This window comes from Benincasa hispida, chromosome 2 (assembly GCF_027475165.1).
Source record: "Benincasa hispida cultivar pf3 chromosome 2, pf3_genome.v1.1, whole genome shotgun sequence".
NCBI lineage: Eukaryota > Viridiplantae > Streptophyta > Magnoliopsida > Cucurbitales > Cucurbitaceae > Benincasa > Benincasa hispida.
In genome coordinates, this window is record NC_143479.1 from 66,412,453 (window position 1) to 66,426,725 (window position 14,273).

Here is a 14,273-nt window from a genome sequence, read left to right on the forward strand (position 1 = left end):
ACACTAAAATAATCTACACTCCAAACACAATATTATAACTAAAATTAAAATAGTTGCACCTTAAACAACTTTGAAAGGTTGGTTACTAACACTCCTATGCCAATTGAACTGTATTTTGACCCTAAGTCTACGTTTGGATTCAAGAAAGTTTAAGAAACGATTTTAAATCCTGTGATTTAAAATTTGAGAAATGATTTTAAATCAATTACTTTGTTTTAAACGAGAAATATTTGAAATGAATGTATTTAAAATTTTGTGTTTAGATGGTAACTGAAAATGAAAAAAAATTATGAATTTACTAATATAGGTTTTTAACTATGATGTGTTAATTGAAAATTAGAACTTGACAAGATTAATTAAGTAATTTACTTTCAAATCCGACGAAATCCTGTAAAATCTGAGCATTTTAGTCAAAAAAGTTTTTTTCTTTCGAATTTTAAAATCATTCAATTTCTTGTAATACCAAATAATTGACTTCATTTTTTAAATCTATTATAAATTGAAATTTCTCATAAGGAGCTATTTTTAATTATAAGAAAATTAATCAAAATATTTATAAATAATAACCCAAAAAAAAAAAAATGTTTTCCTCTACCGGTTTTGATTTGAGTTTGACTCGAAAAGAAAAGAAATATATATCTGAAAACTTTTTTCTCTTTCTCGAGAAGTCAGCCGTTCGTCCGTCAGCTACCGCGCACGTTTGACGCCGAGCCTAGCCAACCGCCGTCGATCGCTACGCCTCGTCGCCGGCTACCGATCGTCTCACCGTGCCGTTTCCGTCCGCCGCCGGTGAAGCCCCTCTTCCATTCGTCTCCATCATAGTTACCATTCGTTCAGCGCCTGCCAGCCACCCCCCGACGCTGTGCCGCTGCCTTCCCCTGAGTTCGCAGTCTTCAGTGCCGCCGTCGCCGGAATCAGTGTTTTGGGTGAGTTTTTGGGTGTTTTGGATTGTTTTTAAGTAGATCTTGATCACCAATTAGATTTTGGACTGAATATTGTTTTACTGTCCAGCAACGGAAACGGGTCGTTTGGACGTTTTTGGTAAATTCTAAGGCTTCGAAACCCTTTTGGATTGGTTTAATGTTGCTTGAAATAGAGTTTATAACCCTTTGTGGTTTGTGTTTAGGTTGGAATTTTGTTTTAAGTTTTGGGGTGGATTTGGATTAAGCCGACTTTTAGAATGAATTTATGTTTTGAATTGGGCCTAGAGGTTAGTTTAATTTTTGGTTCATGTTTAGGGTTGATTCAAGATTTCTCTAAGCCAGTAAAGGTTTTTTTTTTTAATAATTTAATAATTTAATAATTTTAATTGTTGTTATTATTATTATTATTTTTTTTTTGAGAAACATTATAAGAATTTCATTGATGGTATGAAATTACAAAAGGAAAAAATGCAGTGACTGATTACATAATGCTATTCCAATGTTTAATGAGAGAGGTAAGGTTGTAATCACAAAAAAGAGGGAGTGAATTTACTTCAAGTGAGCGATGTATACAAAAGGTGATCAAAGAAGTGAGTAAAATTAGACTCTTTATCTTCAAAGATACAATGATTCTGCTCATTCCAAATGAGCCAAAAGTAGGCTTTGGTGATAAAGGTCCAGAAGAACGCTTTCTTATCTTTGATCGGATGGCCCATAAGGGGTCGTTTGGGAAAACCACATGATAATTGAAGCATGCTAGAATTTTCTCCCAAAAAGATTGGGCATAATCACAAATAATCAATAGGTGCATAATGGACTCGCCACAATGTCGACATAAAACACACTAGTTAGGGGCCGAAGTTATCCAAGGAGCCTGTTTAATAAGAACATCCACAAGATAAATTTGTTTGTTACTAGTAAGTGACTCTATTATTGAAATGTCCTTGAGCCAAGTAAAGGGATAAATTTGTTTGTTACTAGTAAATGACTCTATATTGGAATGTCCTCGACCAAGGAAAATTGATGTGATAATGTCTGTGTAGTTGACTTGTTGATTAAGCAAGCCCTTTTATGTGATTGATTACGTCAGATGCAACCATGTATACTAATTTAGCATGAATTGTGATTTTATGTGGGATCCATATGTGTGTTACATGGAATTTCAAACTTGATAAACTTTATGTCTAGATTGACAAAGTTTTAGTTTGGAATGACACATGACACAACTAGTCTGGAACGATAGTTCTGGCCTGGATTGACACATGACACAATTTTGGTTGGTGTTGGCTATGTGTGTTAGATCCCATTAGTTTTAATAATTTTCAAACTCATGATTGTATGTGATTGCATAGTTCCACCTTATAGTGGGGATCTGATAGGACTCGGTTTATATATTCACAATTTGGGCTAAATAGCCAAAGAAGTCGAGGCTCACTCCCTTCTACAAGAGCTATTCTCAATAAAAAGCCAAAAAAGATGATCAACCCCCCTTCCCCCTCTTTTAAGGAAAGGAAAAAACCTAATCCTAATTACAAAAAGATCCCTGGTCCCCACATAATCCCCCATTCATACTCTCATTTAACAACTTTGCTCATTCATTAAGTATTCCATCATTTTCTCCATTATGCCCTTTACTATACTTATTCTTCTTTTGGACGTACACCTTCTTGATCGGGGGTCTATCACTACCCGCCCCTAAAGAATCACCTTGTCCTCAAGGTGAAAATCAGGGAATTGCTCAGCAATGAACGTGTCATTTTCCTAAGTAGCCTCTTCTGTAGACATGCCATCCCACTGGATTAAAACCTCAAGTGGGAGAGACCACAGTGGTGCCAACCTTTCGAATGCCCAACATTGCGACTGGTTGAGGGTGTAGGGATTCGTTGTGTTGCCATGTTTTGGGGGCGATGATCCTCGGTAGTACTGACCCCATTGCCTTCTGTAATTGAGACACATGGAAAATTGGGTGGATATTCACGTGAGCTGGTAGATCAAGCTTATATGCCATGGGACCGATTTGTGCACTGATCTGGAAAGGGCCGATGAAGTGAGGGGCCAGTTTTGGGTGTTTATGAATGAACAAAGTGCTTTGTCAATATGTCCTGAGCTTAATATATACCCACTCATTAACTTAAAATTCCACCTCACGTCGTTTGGCATCCACATACGATTTCATCCGTTGTTGTGTACGTTCAAGCGTGGCCTTTAAGTGTTTTAACATGTCGTCCCTTTCCTTCAAAAGAGCATTAACCTCACCAACTACTGCAGTTCTAGCTTCATATGAAATCAATGAGGGTATCGGTCGTCTGTATACTACCTCAAAGGGTGATTTTTTTTATGAAGTATGGTAGGATGTGTTGTAATTATATTTGGCCCAAGCTAACCATTTTGACCATTTAACCTGAGTGTCCATTGTAAAACACCATAGGTACGTCTCCAATCCTCGATCGACGACCTTTGTTTGGCCATCGGTTTGTGGGTGATACGAAGTGCTCTGTTTTAGTGTCCTCGTTAGCTTAAACAATTCTTCCCAAAATAAGCTCGTAAAGACCTCGTCTCCATTTGAAACGATGCTTCGAGGTTTTCCATGCAATCGAACTATCACTCGAAGAAATATTCCAGCCAATGTAGTTGCTGGGAAAGGGTGTCGTAGGGTGATGAAATGAGCATACTTTGATAACAATCTACCACAACCATTATTGAATTATGCCCTTCTGATCTTGGTAAGACATCAATAAAGTCCATGCTAATGTCAACCCAAATCATCTTAGGTATGGGTAAGGGTTGCAAAAGCCTTGCGGGTGCCAATGATAGATATTTAGCTTGCTGACAAACCAAGCAATCTCCCATGAAGGACCGTACATTTGCTTTCATCCCCTTCCAGAAAAACTCCTTCTTGAGATGTTGATACATTCTGACTGTCCCATTTTGTGCCCCCACTAAATTATTATGGAAATCTTGAAATACAAGAGGAATTGTAGGTGAAGTTGAAGGCAACACTATTATGTTTTTGTAAAGCAGTAAGTCCTCTTTCACGGATAGCCATTTTGGAAATGGTTCGCCGGCCATAATCGCCCCTTAATTGTCCTTAATTCCTCGTCTTGGTTGATTTGACTATGAAAAACTGTTGGATTAACATTGTCTACACAATTCAACGCTGCCAACTCTATGGCTGTTGGTACTCGAGACAAAGCATCAACAGCTGAATTCTCTAATCCCTTCTTGTATTCAATTACGACATAGTAGCCAATTAGCTTTGCCACCCATTTCTGGTATTCACCCGCGATTACCTATTATTCTAATAAGAATTTGAGACTCTCCTAGTTTGTGCGTACTGTAAGTCAATGCTCCAACAAGGTTGCCACTTCTGAACAACCAACATAATGGCAATTAATTCACGTCATAAACAACCTTCAACTGATGCGTTAGGGGTAGAGCATGACTGAAGAAAGCGAGTGGCCGACCTTGTTGCATTAGTATAGCTCGTACTCCCACGCTGGATGCATTCCCTCTCATGCGACAGCTTAAAAAAGACAAGTTTCTGTGGACTGCGGAGGCACAAAAGTCTTTTGAGGCTTTAAAGAAAGCCATGACCAAGATTTCTGTTTTAGGCCTTTCGGACTTCACACAACCGTTTGTGGTTGAGATGGATGTAATGGAACTGTAGTTAAGCACGAACTTTCGATAATACCCTATTAATCCAAGGAAGTCCCTCAATTGTTTTACTAACGTTGGAACTAGCCACGGGACCATAGCTTCAATCTTTGATGGGTCAATTGCCACCCCCTTAGCCGATATCACATGACCAAGGTATTCGATTCTCGAGGTTGCAAACGTACACTTTTTAAAATTGGCCACCAGTGGATTCTCAGTCGACTTGTAGCAACACAGACAGGTGATTTGTATGCTCATGAACAGAAGTGCTACATATCAAAATGTCATCAAAGAAAACCAATACAAATTTGCGCAAAAAAGGGTGTAAAATGTCATTCATCATCGATTGGAATGTGGAAGGAGCATTTCGAAGACCAAATGGCATTACCAAGACCTCGTAGTGCTCCTCATGCATTCTAAAGGATCCTGTTGTGCAACTCGTATTTGATGATAATAAGACTTAAGATCGATCTTCGAAAATATTACTGTCCCTTTGAGCTCATCAAGTAGTTCATCCACAACTGGAATAGGGTAGTTATCAGGGACTGTTGCTTGATTCAGTGCTCGGTAATCAATGCAGAACCTCCAACTACCATCTTTCTTCTTAACCAATAAAATCGGATTGGAGAAGGGGCTGGTACATGGTTGTATAATGCCTGCTGTCAAAGACCTGGCTTAAGGTAGAATCCTTGGCCACTTTCAAACTTGGTAATGGCAGCCGAATTGCTTTCTGGTTAGATCCATGGGAAGGATCTTCCCCCTCCAGTACCCATTTTCCAAGCCTATTCAGAATCACCATGTTTCCCAATGGTTCAGTTGCTGATCATTGGGACAACCGCTTAGCTTCTTGGTCCATTTCCTTCTGAAGACTGCTTAAAGATGAAGAAGTGCTGGCCTTTCAAGAGTTGATGGGGAAAATTGCAAGTAGAAGTCCTTCTCACTCTTTTGATAAAAGGGTATGGTCTATTTCAGCCACTGGTTTTTATACAGTTAGCTCCCTTAAAGTGCACCTCTCCCCTTTCCCCCCTTTGGATAAGTCCCTTTACTCGGCCATTTGAAAGACAAAAAGCCCTAGAAGAGTCAATATTCTCATATGGATTATGCTTTTCGGATAGCTGAATGTAGCTGAAGTTCTTCAAAGAAAGCAGCCAACAACCTCCCTTTCACCCTCAATCCACCCGTTTTGTCTCCAACACAATGAGGACTCCCTTCACTTCTTTTTCACCTGCCTTTATTCAGCTTGGTGCTGGAAAAAACTGCTGTGCTTCTTCAACTTTTCATGGATTATGTGCAACGACTTCAAAGGCAATGTGCTACAACTTCTAACTGGCCCTAATCTCCACAACCCCATCCGTCTTCTCTGGTGTAATGCAATAAAAGCCTTCTTGGCAGACCTTTGGTTTGAAAGAAATCAAAGGATTTTTCACAACAAAGCTCTTGGATGCCAAGACCGCCTTGATGCCGCCCGCCGTCAAGCTTCCTCTTGGTACATACTCTCCGAACCTTTCAAACCGGACATCTGTTTTCACTTATTCTAGTTCTTCCCCCCTAGTATCTTTGAACTCTTTAATTATTTCCCTCTGTTTTAGGCCACTGTTTTGGCTTGATTTTCGGTTATTGTTTCCTTGAGTTGTACTCTTTTTAGTGTCTTTTCTCCCCTCTGTGGTTACATTGGATGTGATGAGGGTGCTAAGGGGGTGTCAACCTAGTTGAGACGCCCGAGTGCACCTCCTGATCCTAAAAGAAGTCCTATATTTTCGTTTTTGCTCATTGTATAACCCTCTTATACTCTGAGCCTTGACTCTTCTCTATATATTAATATAATGACCCGTTTCCTTTAAAAAAAAAACATCTCCACCACCAGTCGCTCAATTTCGTCCTTCTGAAACTGAGGATATCGATATGGGTGAACATTGATCGGTCCCTCCCCCGGTTTTAGCTCAATAACATGGTCGTGATGTTGTGTCGGCGGTAGCCCCACAATTGGTTTAAACACCGATTGCTATTGTTGCAAAACTTCCTGAATTTCAGGATACTCGTTGATCAAATCACAAATAGGAAATTCTTCTTCGGGTAGAACCCCCACTGCATTTAACTCGAGGAGGATCCCTTCGCCTTCCTCCATCATATGTTTCATCATGGACTTCAAGGAAATTTGGGATTTTACCAAGCTTCAGTCTCCCTTCAGATGTACCTTCCATCCATCCACTTGGAAGTCCATCTCCAATGCGCTCCAGTCACATTCAACACGCCCCAAGGTCATAAGCCATTGGACGCTTAACACCACATCGGCACCTCAAAGGTATAGGAAAAAAGTTGTTGATTATAGTCAAATTTGGAAGATTAAGGATCAGACCTTTACAAATGTTGTTTGTTTGAACGGATTTTCCCATGTCGAGCATAATTCCGCAGCTGGAAGTCGGTGAGCGAGGAAGGTTGAATGTGCTAACTAGCTTTTCGTCAATAAAATTGTGGGATGCCCTATTGTCAATTAACACTACCACATCCTTGTCCCCTAAGGTGCCAATTTTACCCTTTTTGGAGAATCAAGCCCTGCTAAGGAATTCAGTGATAATTCAGCGACTTTCGCTTCCATGGGGTCTAGCACCATATTTTCTAATGTAGCCGGGGGTACTTCTTCAGTATCCTCTGTTCCTGTGCTTTCTTTGACTGCGATTTCTTCCTCTTCATCAGGATGGATTAACAGGTTCAACTCTCTCTTTTTGTAGTGGTGGCCCGAGTTGTATCGTTCTTCGCACCGGTAACAAAGCCCCTTGTCTCTGCGGCTTCGCATCTCACTATCAGACAATCGTTTATAGGTGTTGACAGGAAATGTTTTGTTGTTCACGTCTCGCAAGGGCACTGAATTTGAGGAGGCTGTTGTGTTGCGACTAGGGTCAAGAGAGATTGTCCGGGTTGTGGGTGTATTATTTGAATTGGTTTGACTCGATGTTGAATCCGTACCCGAAGTCGCTGTGGATACGGTTGCTTTGGTAGATGGGCTTGGACTTTTGCCTCCCCATTTCTTCTTTCGGGCTTCTTCTGTATCTTCGATCAATTGGGCCATCCTCATTTTTTCTCTAATGCCCACTAACTTAAACATCCGTATCTCGACTTGGATGTCCTCCTTCAGCCCACTAACAAATTGGCTTTCCGACGTCTCATCGAAAAAGTCTTTTAAGGGCCCCGAGAGTTGTTTGAACCGACATTGATAAGCTCTCACCGTCCCATCATGTTTCAGGGTCAAAAATTGGGCTCGACGATCATCTTCCTTCGCCGACAAGAAACAAATAGCATATGTCCTTTGAAATTCGCTTAACTTTCCATCAGAGTCCGTTCTTCTTCCTATTGGTGCCATTCCCGTGCTTCCCCTTCTAAGCACAAGGCTGCAGCCTCAATCTTGTCCTTCTCCTACAAGTGATTGACGACAAAGTACCGCTCCACTCGATGGAACCACCCAAGCAGATCGTCTCCGACCTCCCCCTTTGAAATTTGGAATCTCAAGTTTCCGTAACCGCATGTCGAACAATGGTACTTTCTTTTCTCTGTCGAACGAGCTTCCTTTCTTATTGCTTTCCTCACCTACTATCTGTTTTCCTTTTTCCGCCACCGTTCGTTCAAACGAGCCGGTGCTTCCACCATCACCCGTAGTATCCCTTTTTCTTGACCATGTTTCGAGCGCGAGCAACATTTTTTGTTCCATCATCTCGCCTAAAGTTTCGAATCAAGTTGCCATGAGGTTATTTGTCATTTGTTGCATCTCAGTAAACCACTGATCCATTCGAGCCTCCATTCCTACTTGTAGCAAGGTCAACGGTTCCTCAATTGCAGAAATATGAGCCTCCATTTTCTTCACTATTCCCAAGTGAACGTTGGCTCTGATACCAAAGTGATAGGACTCGGTTTATATATTCACAATTTGGGCTAAACTGCCAAGGAAGCCGAGGCTCCCTCCCTTCTACAAGCTCTTAGAGTTATTCTCAATAAAAATCCAAAAAAGATTATCATTTCCCCCATCCTATTTAAGGTAAGGAAAAAAACCTAATACAGAATGGTGAAATAATAGAAAGGTGAGAATAATCCTAATAACAGAAAGATCCCTGGTCCCCACATAATCACCCATTCATATTCTCATTTAACAACTTTGCTCATTCATTATGTATTACATCATTTTGTCCATTCTGCCCTTCTTTCAAACGTACACCTTCTTGATCGGGGTCTATCAGGATCTTACAGCGTATTTTTAAATAATCATCCTTTTCTTATTATGTTTTTTCTGCTCAATTTCATTTTTAAGTGATTTGATGTTTTGATGCAGGGCTTTGAGATAGATTGCACATTGTGAATTTTGAATGGTTCATTTCATTAACATTTTTAGGGACCTCGAACAAAAGTTTTGCTTTGACGTTCATTAAATTGTCTTGACAATCATTTATTTATTTAGAGAATTTTATTTTATGTCAAATTTGTCAACTAGTTATCGTTTTAAAATTACGTACATGTGGTAATCACTCCTTATTAGAGATCTCAGAAAGTCAGGTTGTTACACAAAGCTAGTGCAATAAATTTTGAATTGAAGCTCTCCGGGGTTTGATCAGAAAAAAATAGGGATGAGTGTTAACAAACTGGCATCCTCCACTCATTTCCACCCAATTCCATTGATGGTAAGAAACTCTCTTCAATGGATAAGCAACTCCACCTTACAATCAAACCTATCTTTCACACCAAAAGGACCATCCATTTGGGCCACAAATCTCATCAAATCATACTTCGAGAAAGGCTTAACCAAAGAAGCTTGTAACCTGTTTGATGAAATGCCTGAAAGAGATGTGGTCGCCTGGACTGCTATGATTGTTGGGTTTACCTCTTGCAATCACTACCCTCAAGCGTGGAGTGTGTTCTGTGAGATGTTGAGGAGTGAAATTCAGCCAAATGCCTTCACTATGTCTAGTGTTCTCAAGGCTTGCAAAGGCATGAAGGCTCTTTCATGTGGGGCTTTGGCTCATAGTCTTGTAATAAAGAATGGTATTGACAGGTCGATGTACGTGCAGAATGCTCTCTTGGACATGTATGCTGCTTCTTGTGCTACCATGGATGATGCATTGACTGTGTTTAATGATATACCTCTGAAGACTGCTGTATCATGGACTACTTTGATTGCAGGGTTGACTCACAGAGTTGATGGCTACAGTGGGCTTCAAGCTTTCAGGCAAATGTTACTGGTAACAATCTTATAGTTGTTCCAGCAATGTATTTTACATTTAGGAAGTCCCGTACTCGATTTCTCGAGCGCACTATACATAAGTTATACAGTTGTGTTGAGTTATTAATATTAGTTTATATAACAGGTCTGGTTGTGTCGATTTTAGGCCTTGTATGGTTCCTAAGCATTTAAGTTGTGTCTATTTAGGCCTTGTATTTTTAAACATTTGGCTAATAGGTTTCTGAACTTTTATAGTTATGTTTATTTAGTCTATCTATTTTTAAAAGTTCTAATGAGCTCTTAACTTTTCATGCTTGCAGCTTGTGTCTATTTAATCTTAGCACTTTAAAAAGTTTTTAATAGTTTCTTAACACTCATACGGCACGCTAACTGTGTATTAGTTAAGGATCATAGGTAGGTTAATTTCAAACATAATCCTAAAATAATACTGTCACCATGCCACACATGCGTTAAGCTAATTTAGTGATAAGAAATTATCAAATACTAAATTGAAAGTTTAAGAAAATATTAGACATGTTTGAAGTATAGGAACTAAATAGAAGACAACACAGAAAGTTCAGGACCAAAATTCCAATTTAACCTTAATATTATCACAATTTGTTTATCTTTATGTAATAATGAATGCTTTGGCCAACAGGAAGATGTTGAACCAAACTCATTCAGCTTTTCAATTGCGGTTAGAGCTTGTGCTTCAATCAGGTCGTATTCATGTGGAAAGCAAATACATGCAGCAGTCACCAAATATGGCCTCCATTGTGATGTTCCAGTAATGAATTCAATACTCGACATGTATTGCAGGTGTAATTATTTATGTGATGCAAAAAGATGCTTTTGTGAAATGACCCACAAGAACTTAATTACATGGAACACCTTGATAGCGGGATATGAAAGGTCAGATTCCAGTGAGTCTCTAAGTTTATTTTTACAAATGGGGTCTGAAGGCTATGAACCGAATTGCTTTACATTCACAAGTATTACAGCTGCTTGTGCCAATTTAGCGGTCTTAAGCTGTGGACAACAAGTTCATAGTGGAATTGTTCGTAGAGGATTTGACAAGAATGTAGCATTGATCAATGCACTTATCGACATGTACGCAAAGTGCGGAAACATAAATGATTCACACAAACTCTTCTGTGATATGCCTGAAAGAGATTTGGTTTCCTGGACTACCATGATGATTGGCTATGGGGCACATGGATATGGGAAAGAGGCCGTGAAGTTGTTCGATGAAATGGTTCAAAGTGGAATTCAACCTGATCGGATTGTATTCATGGCAGTCCTAAGTGGTTGCAGCCATGCTGGACTTTTGGACAAGGGACTAGGATATTTTAGATCTATGCTGGAGGTTTACAATCTAAACCCAGATCAAGAAATCTACGGGTGTGTGGTGGACTTGCTTGGCCGTGCTGGGAGAGTCGAGGAGGCTTTTCAACTTGTTGAGAGCATGCCATTTGAACCTGATGAGTCTGTTTGGGGTGCTCTTCTTGGAGCTTGTAAAGCGTATGAACTTTCCAATCTAGGGAATTTGGCAGCTCAAAGAGTATTGGATACAAAGCCAAACATGGCGGGGACTTACCTGCTGTTGTCCAATATATATGCAGCTGAAGGTAAATGGGGCGAGTTCGCCAAAATGAGGAAGCTGATGAAAGGGATGGTCAACAGGAAAGAAGCGGGTAAGAGTTGGATTGAAATCAGAAATGAAGTCTATAGTTTTGTGGTTGGAGATAAGACGGGCCCTCACATAGAGTGGGTGCACAAGGTTATCGAACTACTTATTTGGCATATGAAAGATGGGGATGTGACAGATTTGGATTACATAGTAGAATATCTAGAAGGGACTTAAACCAGAACATGATTACTGGGAAGACTTCATGAAACAATATGAAATTTGGAATATCATATGCTTCCTTTTCCAGAAACATCGTTGTCAACATGATTGAAACAAGAAGATGAAAATGATATTAGCAAATGAGGTAAGGATCCATCTTTGCCACGTTCTTAATAGAATTTGTTGGTCAGAACTTCATATTTTCTCACTTAGTAAAATATTCCGCATATTGGCTTTTGTTTCCTCGACATATGTAAACCTTTGTTTGTTTTCACTTGATGTTTTATATTGAGTGTAAATTATCATTTGAGTCATGTTGATTTTTGTAACTAAGTTCACAATAATAGGATGTGAGATTTACTTTTTAGTAAATTATTATAGGTAAAGTTGTTTGTTTTACAACAAGTTTAAACTTTTGATTTGTATGCATGTTTCCGTGTTTTATAGTGCTTGGGTCTCTTATTCTTGGTGGGACTTGCTTAGCATTGTGGTGATTTTCTTGACTAACTCTCTACGGGTGACTTTTAACGAATAAATCAGGTTCACTTGCTTGGTGTGGGTGCGGGTGATTTTTGGTGGCTAGTTTAACTAGTTTGAGAAGCAACCAAGAATTGGTATGTGTTACAAAATTTGAAGTTAGAAGGCTATGCGACTCTTAGGAGAGTATTTTTCCACTCACCAGGATTATGCTCTTTGTTATAGTATACATGTTTTGTGGTTCCTACACTTATAATGGTAACCACTTTAAGGTTGTTTTGAATTATTTTTCGGTCTTGAAGGGCGCTTAGGGAACTTTAGGATATATTTATAGTTTCAAAGGGTGGGTTACACATCTCTGTTAAAATTTTTTAGGTGATTTTGAGAACCAAAGCTTAAGCACTTTTAAGATAGTTTTGAGAGTCAAAATGACATTTGGGGGCTATTTGGGGGCCCAGCATGAGATGTTATATCCCCACATACTATATCATCTCAGTGTTTGGAGGCCCATTATCCTATCTCACCGATTTTAATTATTTGTAGGCCCATTTTCTGAACGTGTTTCGTATCTCACCGTCATTTTCCTTCCGTGTATCGTATATCATCTCCATGCTTAAACATACTCGATTATATTCGATCGTTCATACTCGATCAGAACTCCTCACATCCTATATCATCTTAGCGTCCCAAACAGCTCAGGTTGTTTGAGAGTCAAAGTGTGACTTAGACCCTTTTTAGGAACTTTTTACGTGGTTTTGATTGGCAAAATAGCACTTAAGCACTTTTTATGAGGTTTTGAGAGTCAAAATGTGATTTAAACTTTTTAGGTGGTTTTGAGAGTCAAAGGGTTATTTTAGACACTTTTTAGTTACTCCTTCAAAACTATGGATTAGTTTCCATTTGAAAACTAGTGATTTGATGGAAGTTACTCACACCTTGCAAAAATCATACTTGAACTTCCATGAAATACATCACAAATTTTGAACAATCATCACCACTCTAACTAATTAGAACTTCACGAGTAGCTGCAATAGCTTCTTGATTGTGTGCTAATTTTATAGACCTCATGATATCTCTATAATTTCTTATACAGTTTCTTCTAGTTTTTCTCCCTTCATTGTTCTATTCATAATTGTGTATATATCCATAGTTTGGAGAGCAAGGAAAGTTATGCTTAATGAATGTTCCTACAAATTTTTTGTGCAGCCGAATACTTGGACATTGGTTTCAACCACTACCACTTGAAGATGAAATATGGGGAGCATACTTGGTCCTAGCAAAATGAACCATCTAACCGTTTGCAAATGCATCGTTGATCATTGATATCCGAGCATCGGTATGTCTATGATTATTTTGAAGTTTGGTGAGAAGAAAGTCGTTAGATTTCCTATCTGTTGTTTAAAATGTCATAAACTGTTAGTTGAGTTCACTGTATTGAGTAAAATGACCAACTTTACTCCATTGAGTTTTCTCATTAAGAAAATTGTTAGGCCCTGTTCTGAAACATTTTAGGTGGTTTTGAGATTCAAAGTGATATTTAGGCATTTTTTAGGTGGACTTGTGAGTCAAAGTGTCGGTTTAGTATCTTTTTTAGGTTGTTTTGAGAGTCAAAGTGACATTTAGGTACTTTTTACGAACTTTTTAGGTTTTTGATAGTCAAAATGTTATTTTGGCACTGTTTAGGAGGGTTTGAGAGCGAAAGTGGCTCTTCTGTATTTTTTTTTATTAGGTTTTGACAGTCAAAGTGTCATTTACACGCTTTTTAGAAACTTTTTAGGTAATTGTGTCATTTCTAGGTCTTTTAGTGAAAAGGAACCTAAGCCCCAGCCAACTTGTCTAATTTTGCTTGAACAACATTCTTTATTTTGTTGCAATAATACTCTATTAATGAGTCTTTTTGATTGGTGTTTTACTTTTCTTTTGTTTGATAAAGAGTCTTTAAGGAAGTTCAAACTAGGAAATTATTCTGCTTTTTTTAGTCTTTTTTTTTTTTAATTGTTTAAATTGGAAGGTTGAATGTAAGATACTGATCATTTTTGCTTTTAAATATTAAAACAAAATAGCTCAAATTCTGGTAGTTTAGAAATATTAATTGATAATGAATTAGTTAATGATACTCTTAAATTTTTTATTATTCTATTGCTCGTGGAAGGTGATGCGTTTTTAC

At 38.7% G+C, this 14,273-nt stretch overlaps 1 protein-coding gene across 4 annotated transcripts; it reads left to right on the forward strand.

Annotated features, from left to right (window-relative positions):
* Positions 1-637: 637 nt before the first annotated feature.
* PGN (Tetratricopeptide repeat (TPR)-like superfamily protein) lies at positions 638-14,018 on the forward strand. Of its 4 annotated transcripts, none has more exons than XM_039023475.2 (4): positions 638-926; positions 9,109-9,799; positions 10,439-11,774; positions 13,313-14,018. In XM_039023475.2, the coding sequence occupies exons 2-3, from the start codon at positions 9,188-9,190 to the stop codon at positions 11,642-11,644; spliced, it is 1,818 nt and encodes a 605-aa protein (XP_038879403.1). In that variant the 5' UTR covers positions 638-926; positions 9,109-9,187; the 3' UTR covers positions 11,645-11,774; positions 13,313-14,018. The 4 variants fall into 4 exon arrangements, with proteins under 4 accessions (XP_038879403.1, XP_090167302.1, XP_038879404.1 ...); XM_039023476.2 differs by lacking the exon at positions 638-926 and adding an exon at positions 12,170-12,243 and having other exon boundaries at positions 9,041-9,799; XM_039023477.2 differs by lacking the exon at positions 638-926 and having other exon boundaries at positions 9,041-9,799; positions 10,439-10,500; positions 10,600-11,774.
* The last annotated feature ends 255 nt before the right edge of the window (positions 14,019-14,273 follow it).

What these genes read in the sequence shown, in the direction of transcription:
- PGN (XM_039023475.2), top strand. Translation starts at nt 9,188, where the DNA reads ATGAGTGTTAACAAACTGGCATCCTCCACTCATTTCCACCCAATTCCA. An exon ending in CTTTCAGGCAAATGTTACTG is followed by an intron (nt 9,800 to 10,438) that starts GTAACAATCTTA and finishes TTTGGCCAACAG; the next exon opens with GAAGATGTTGAACCAAACTC.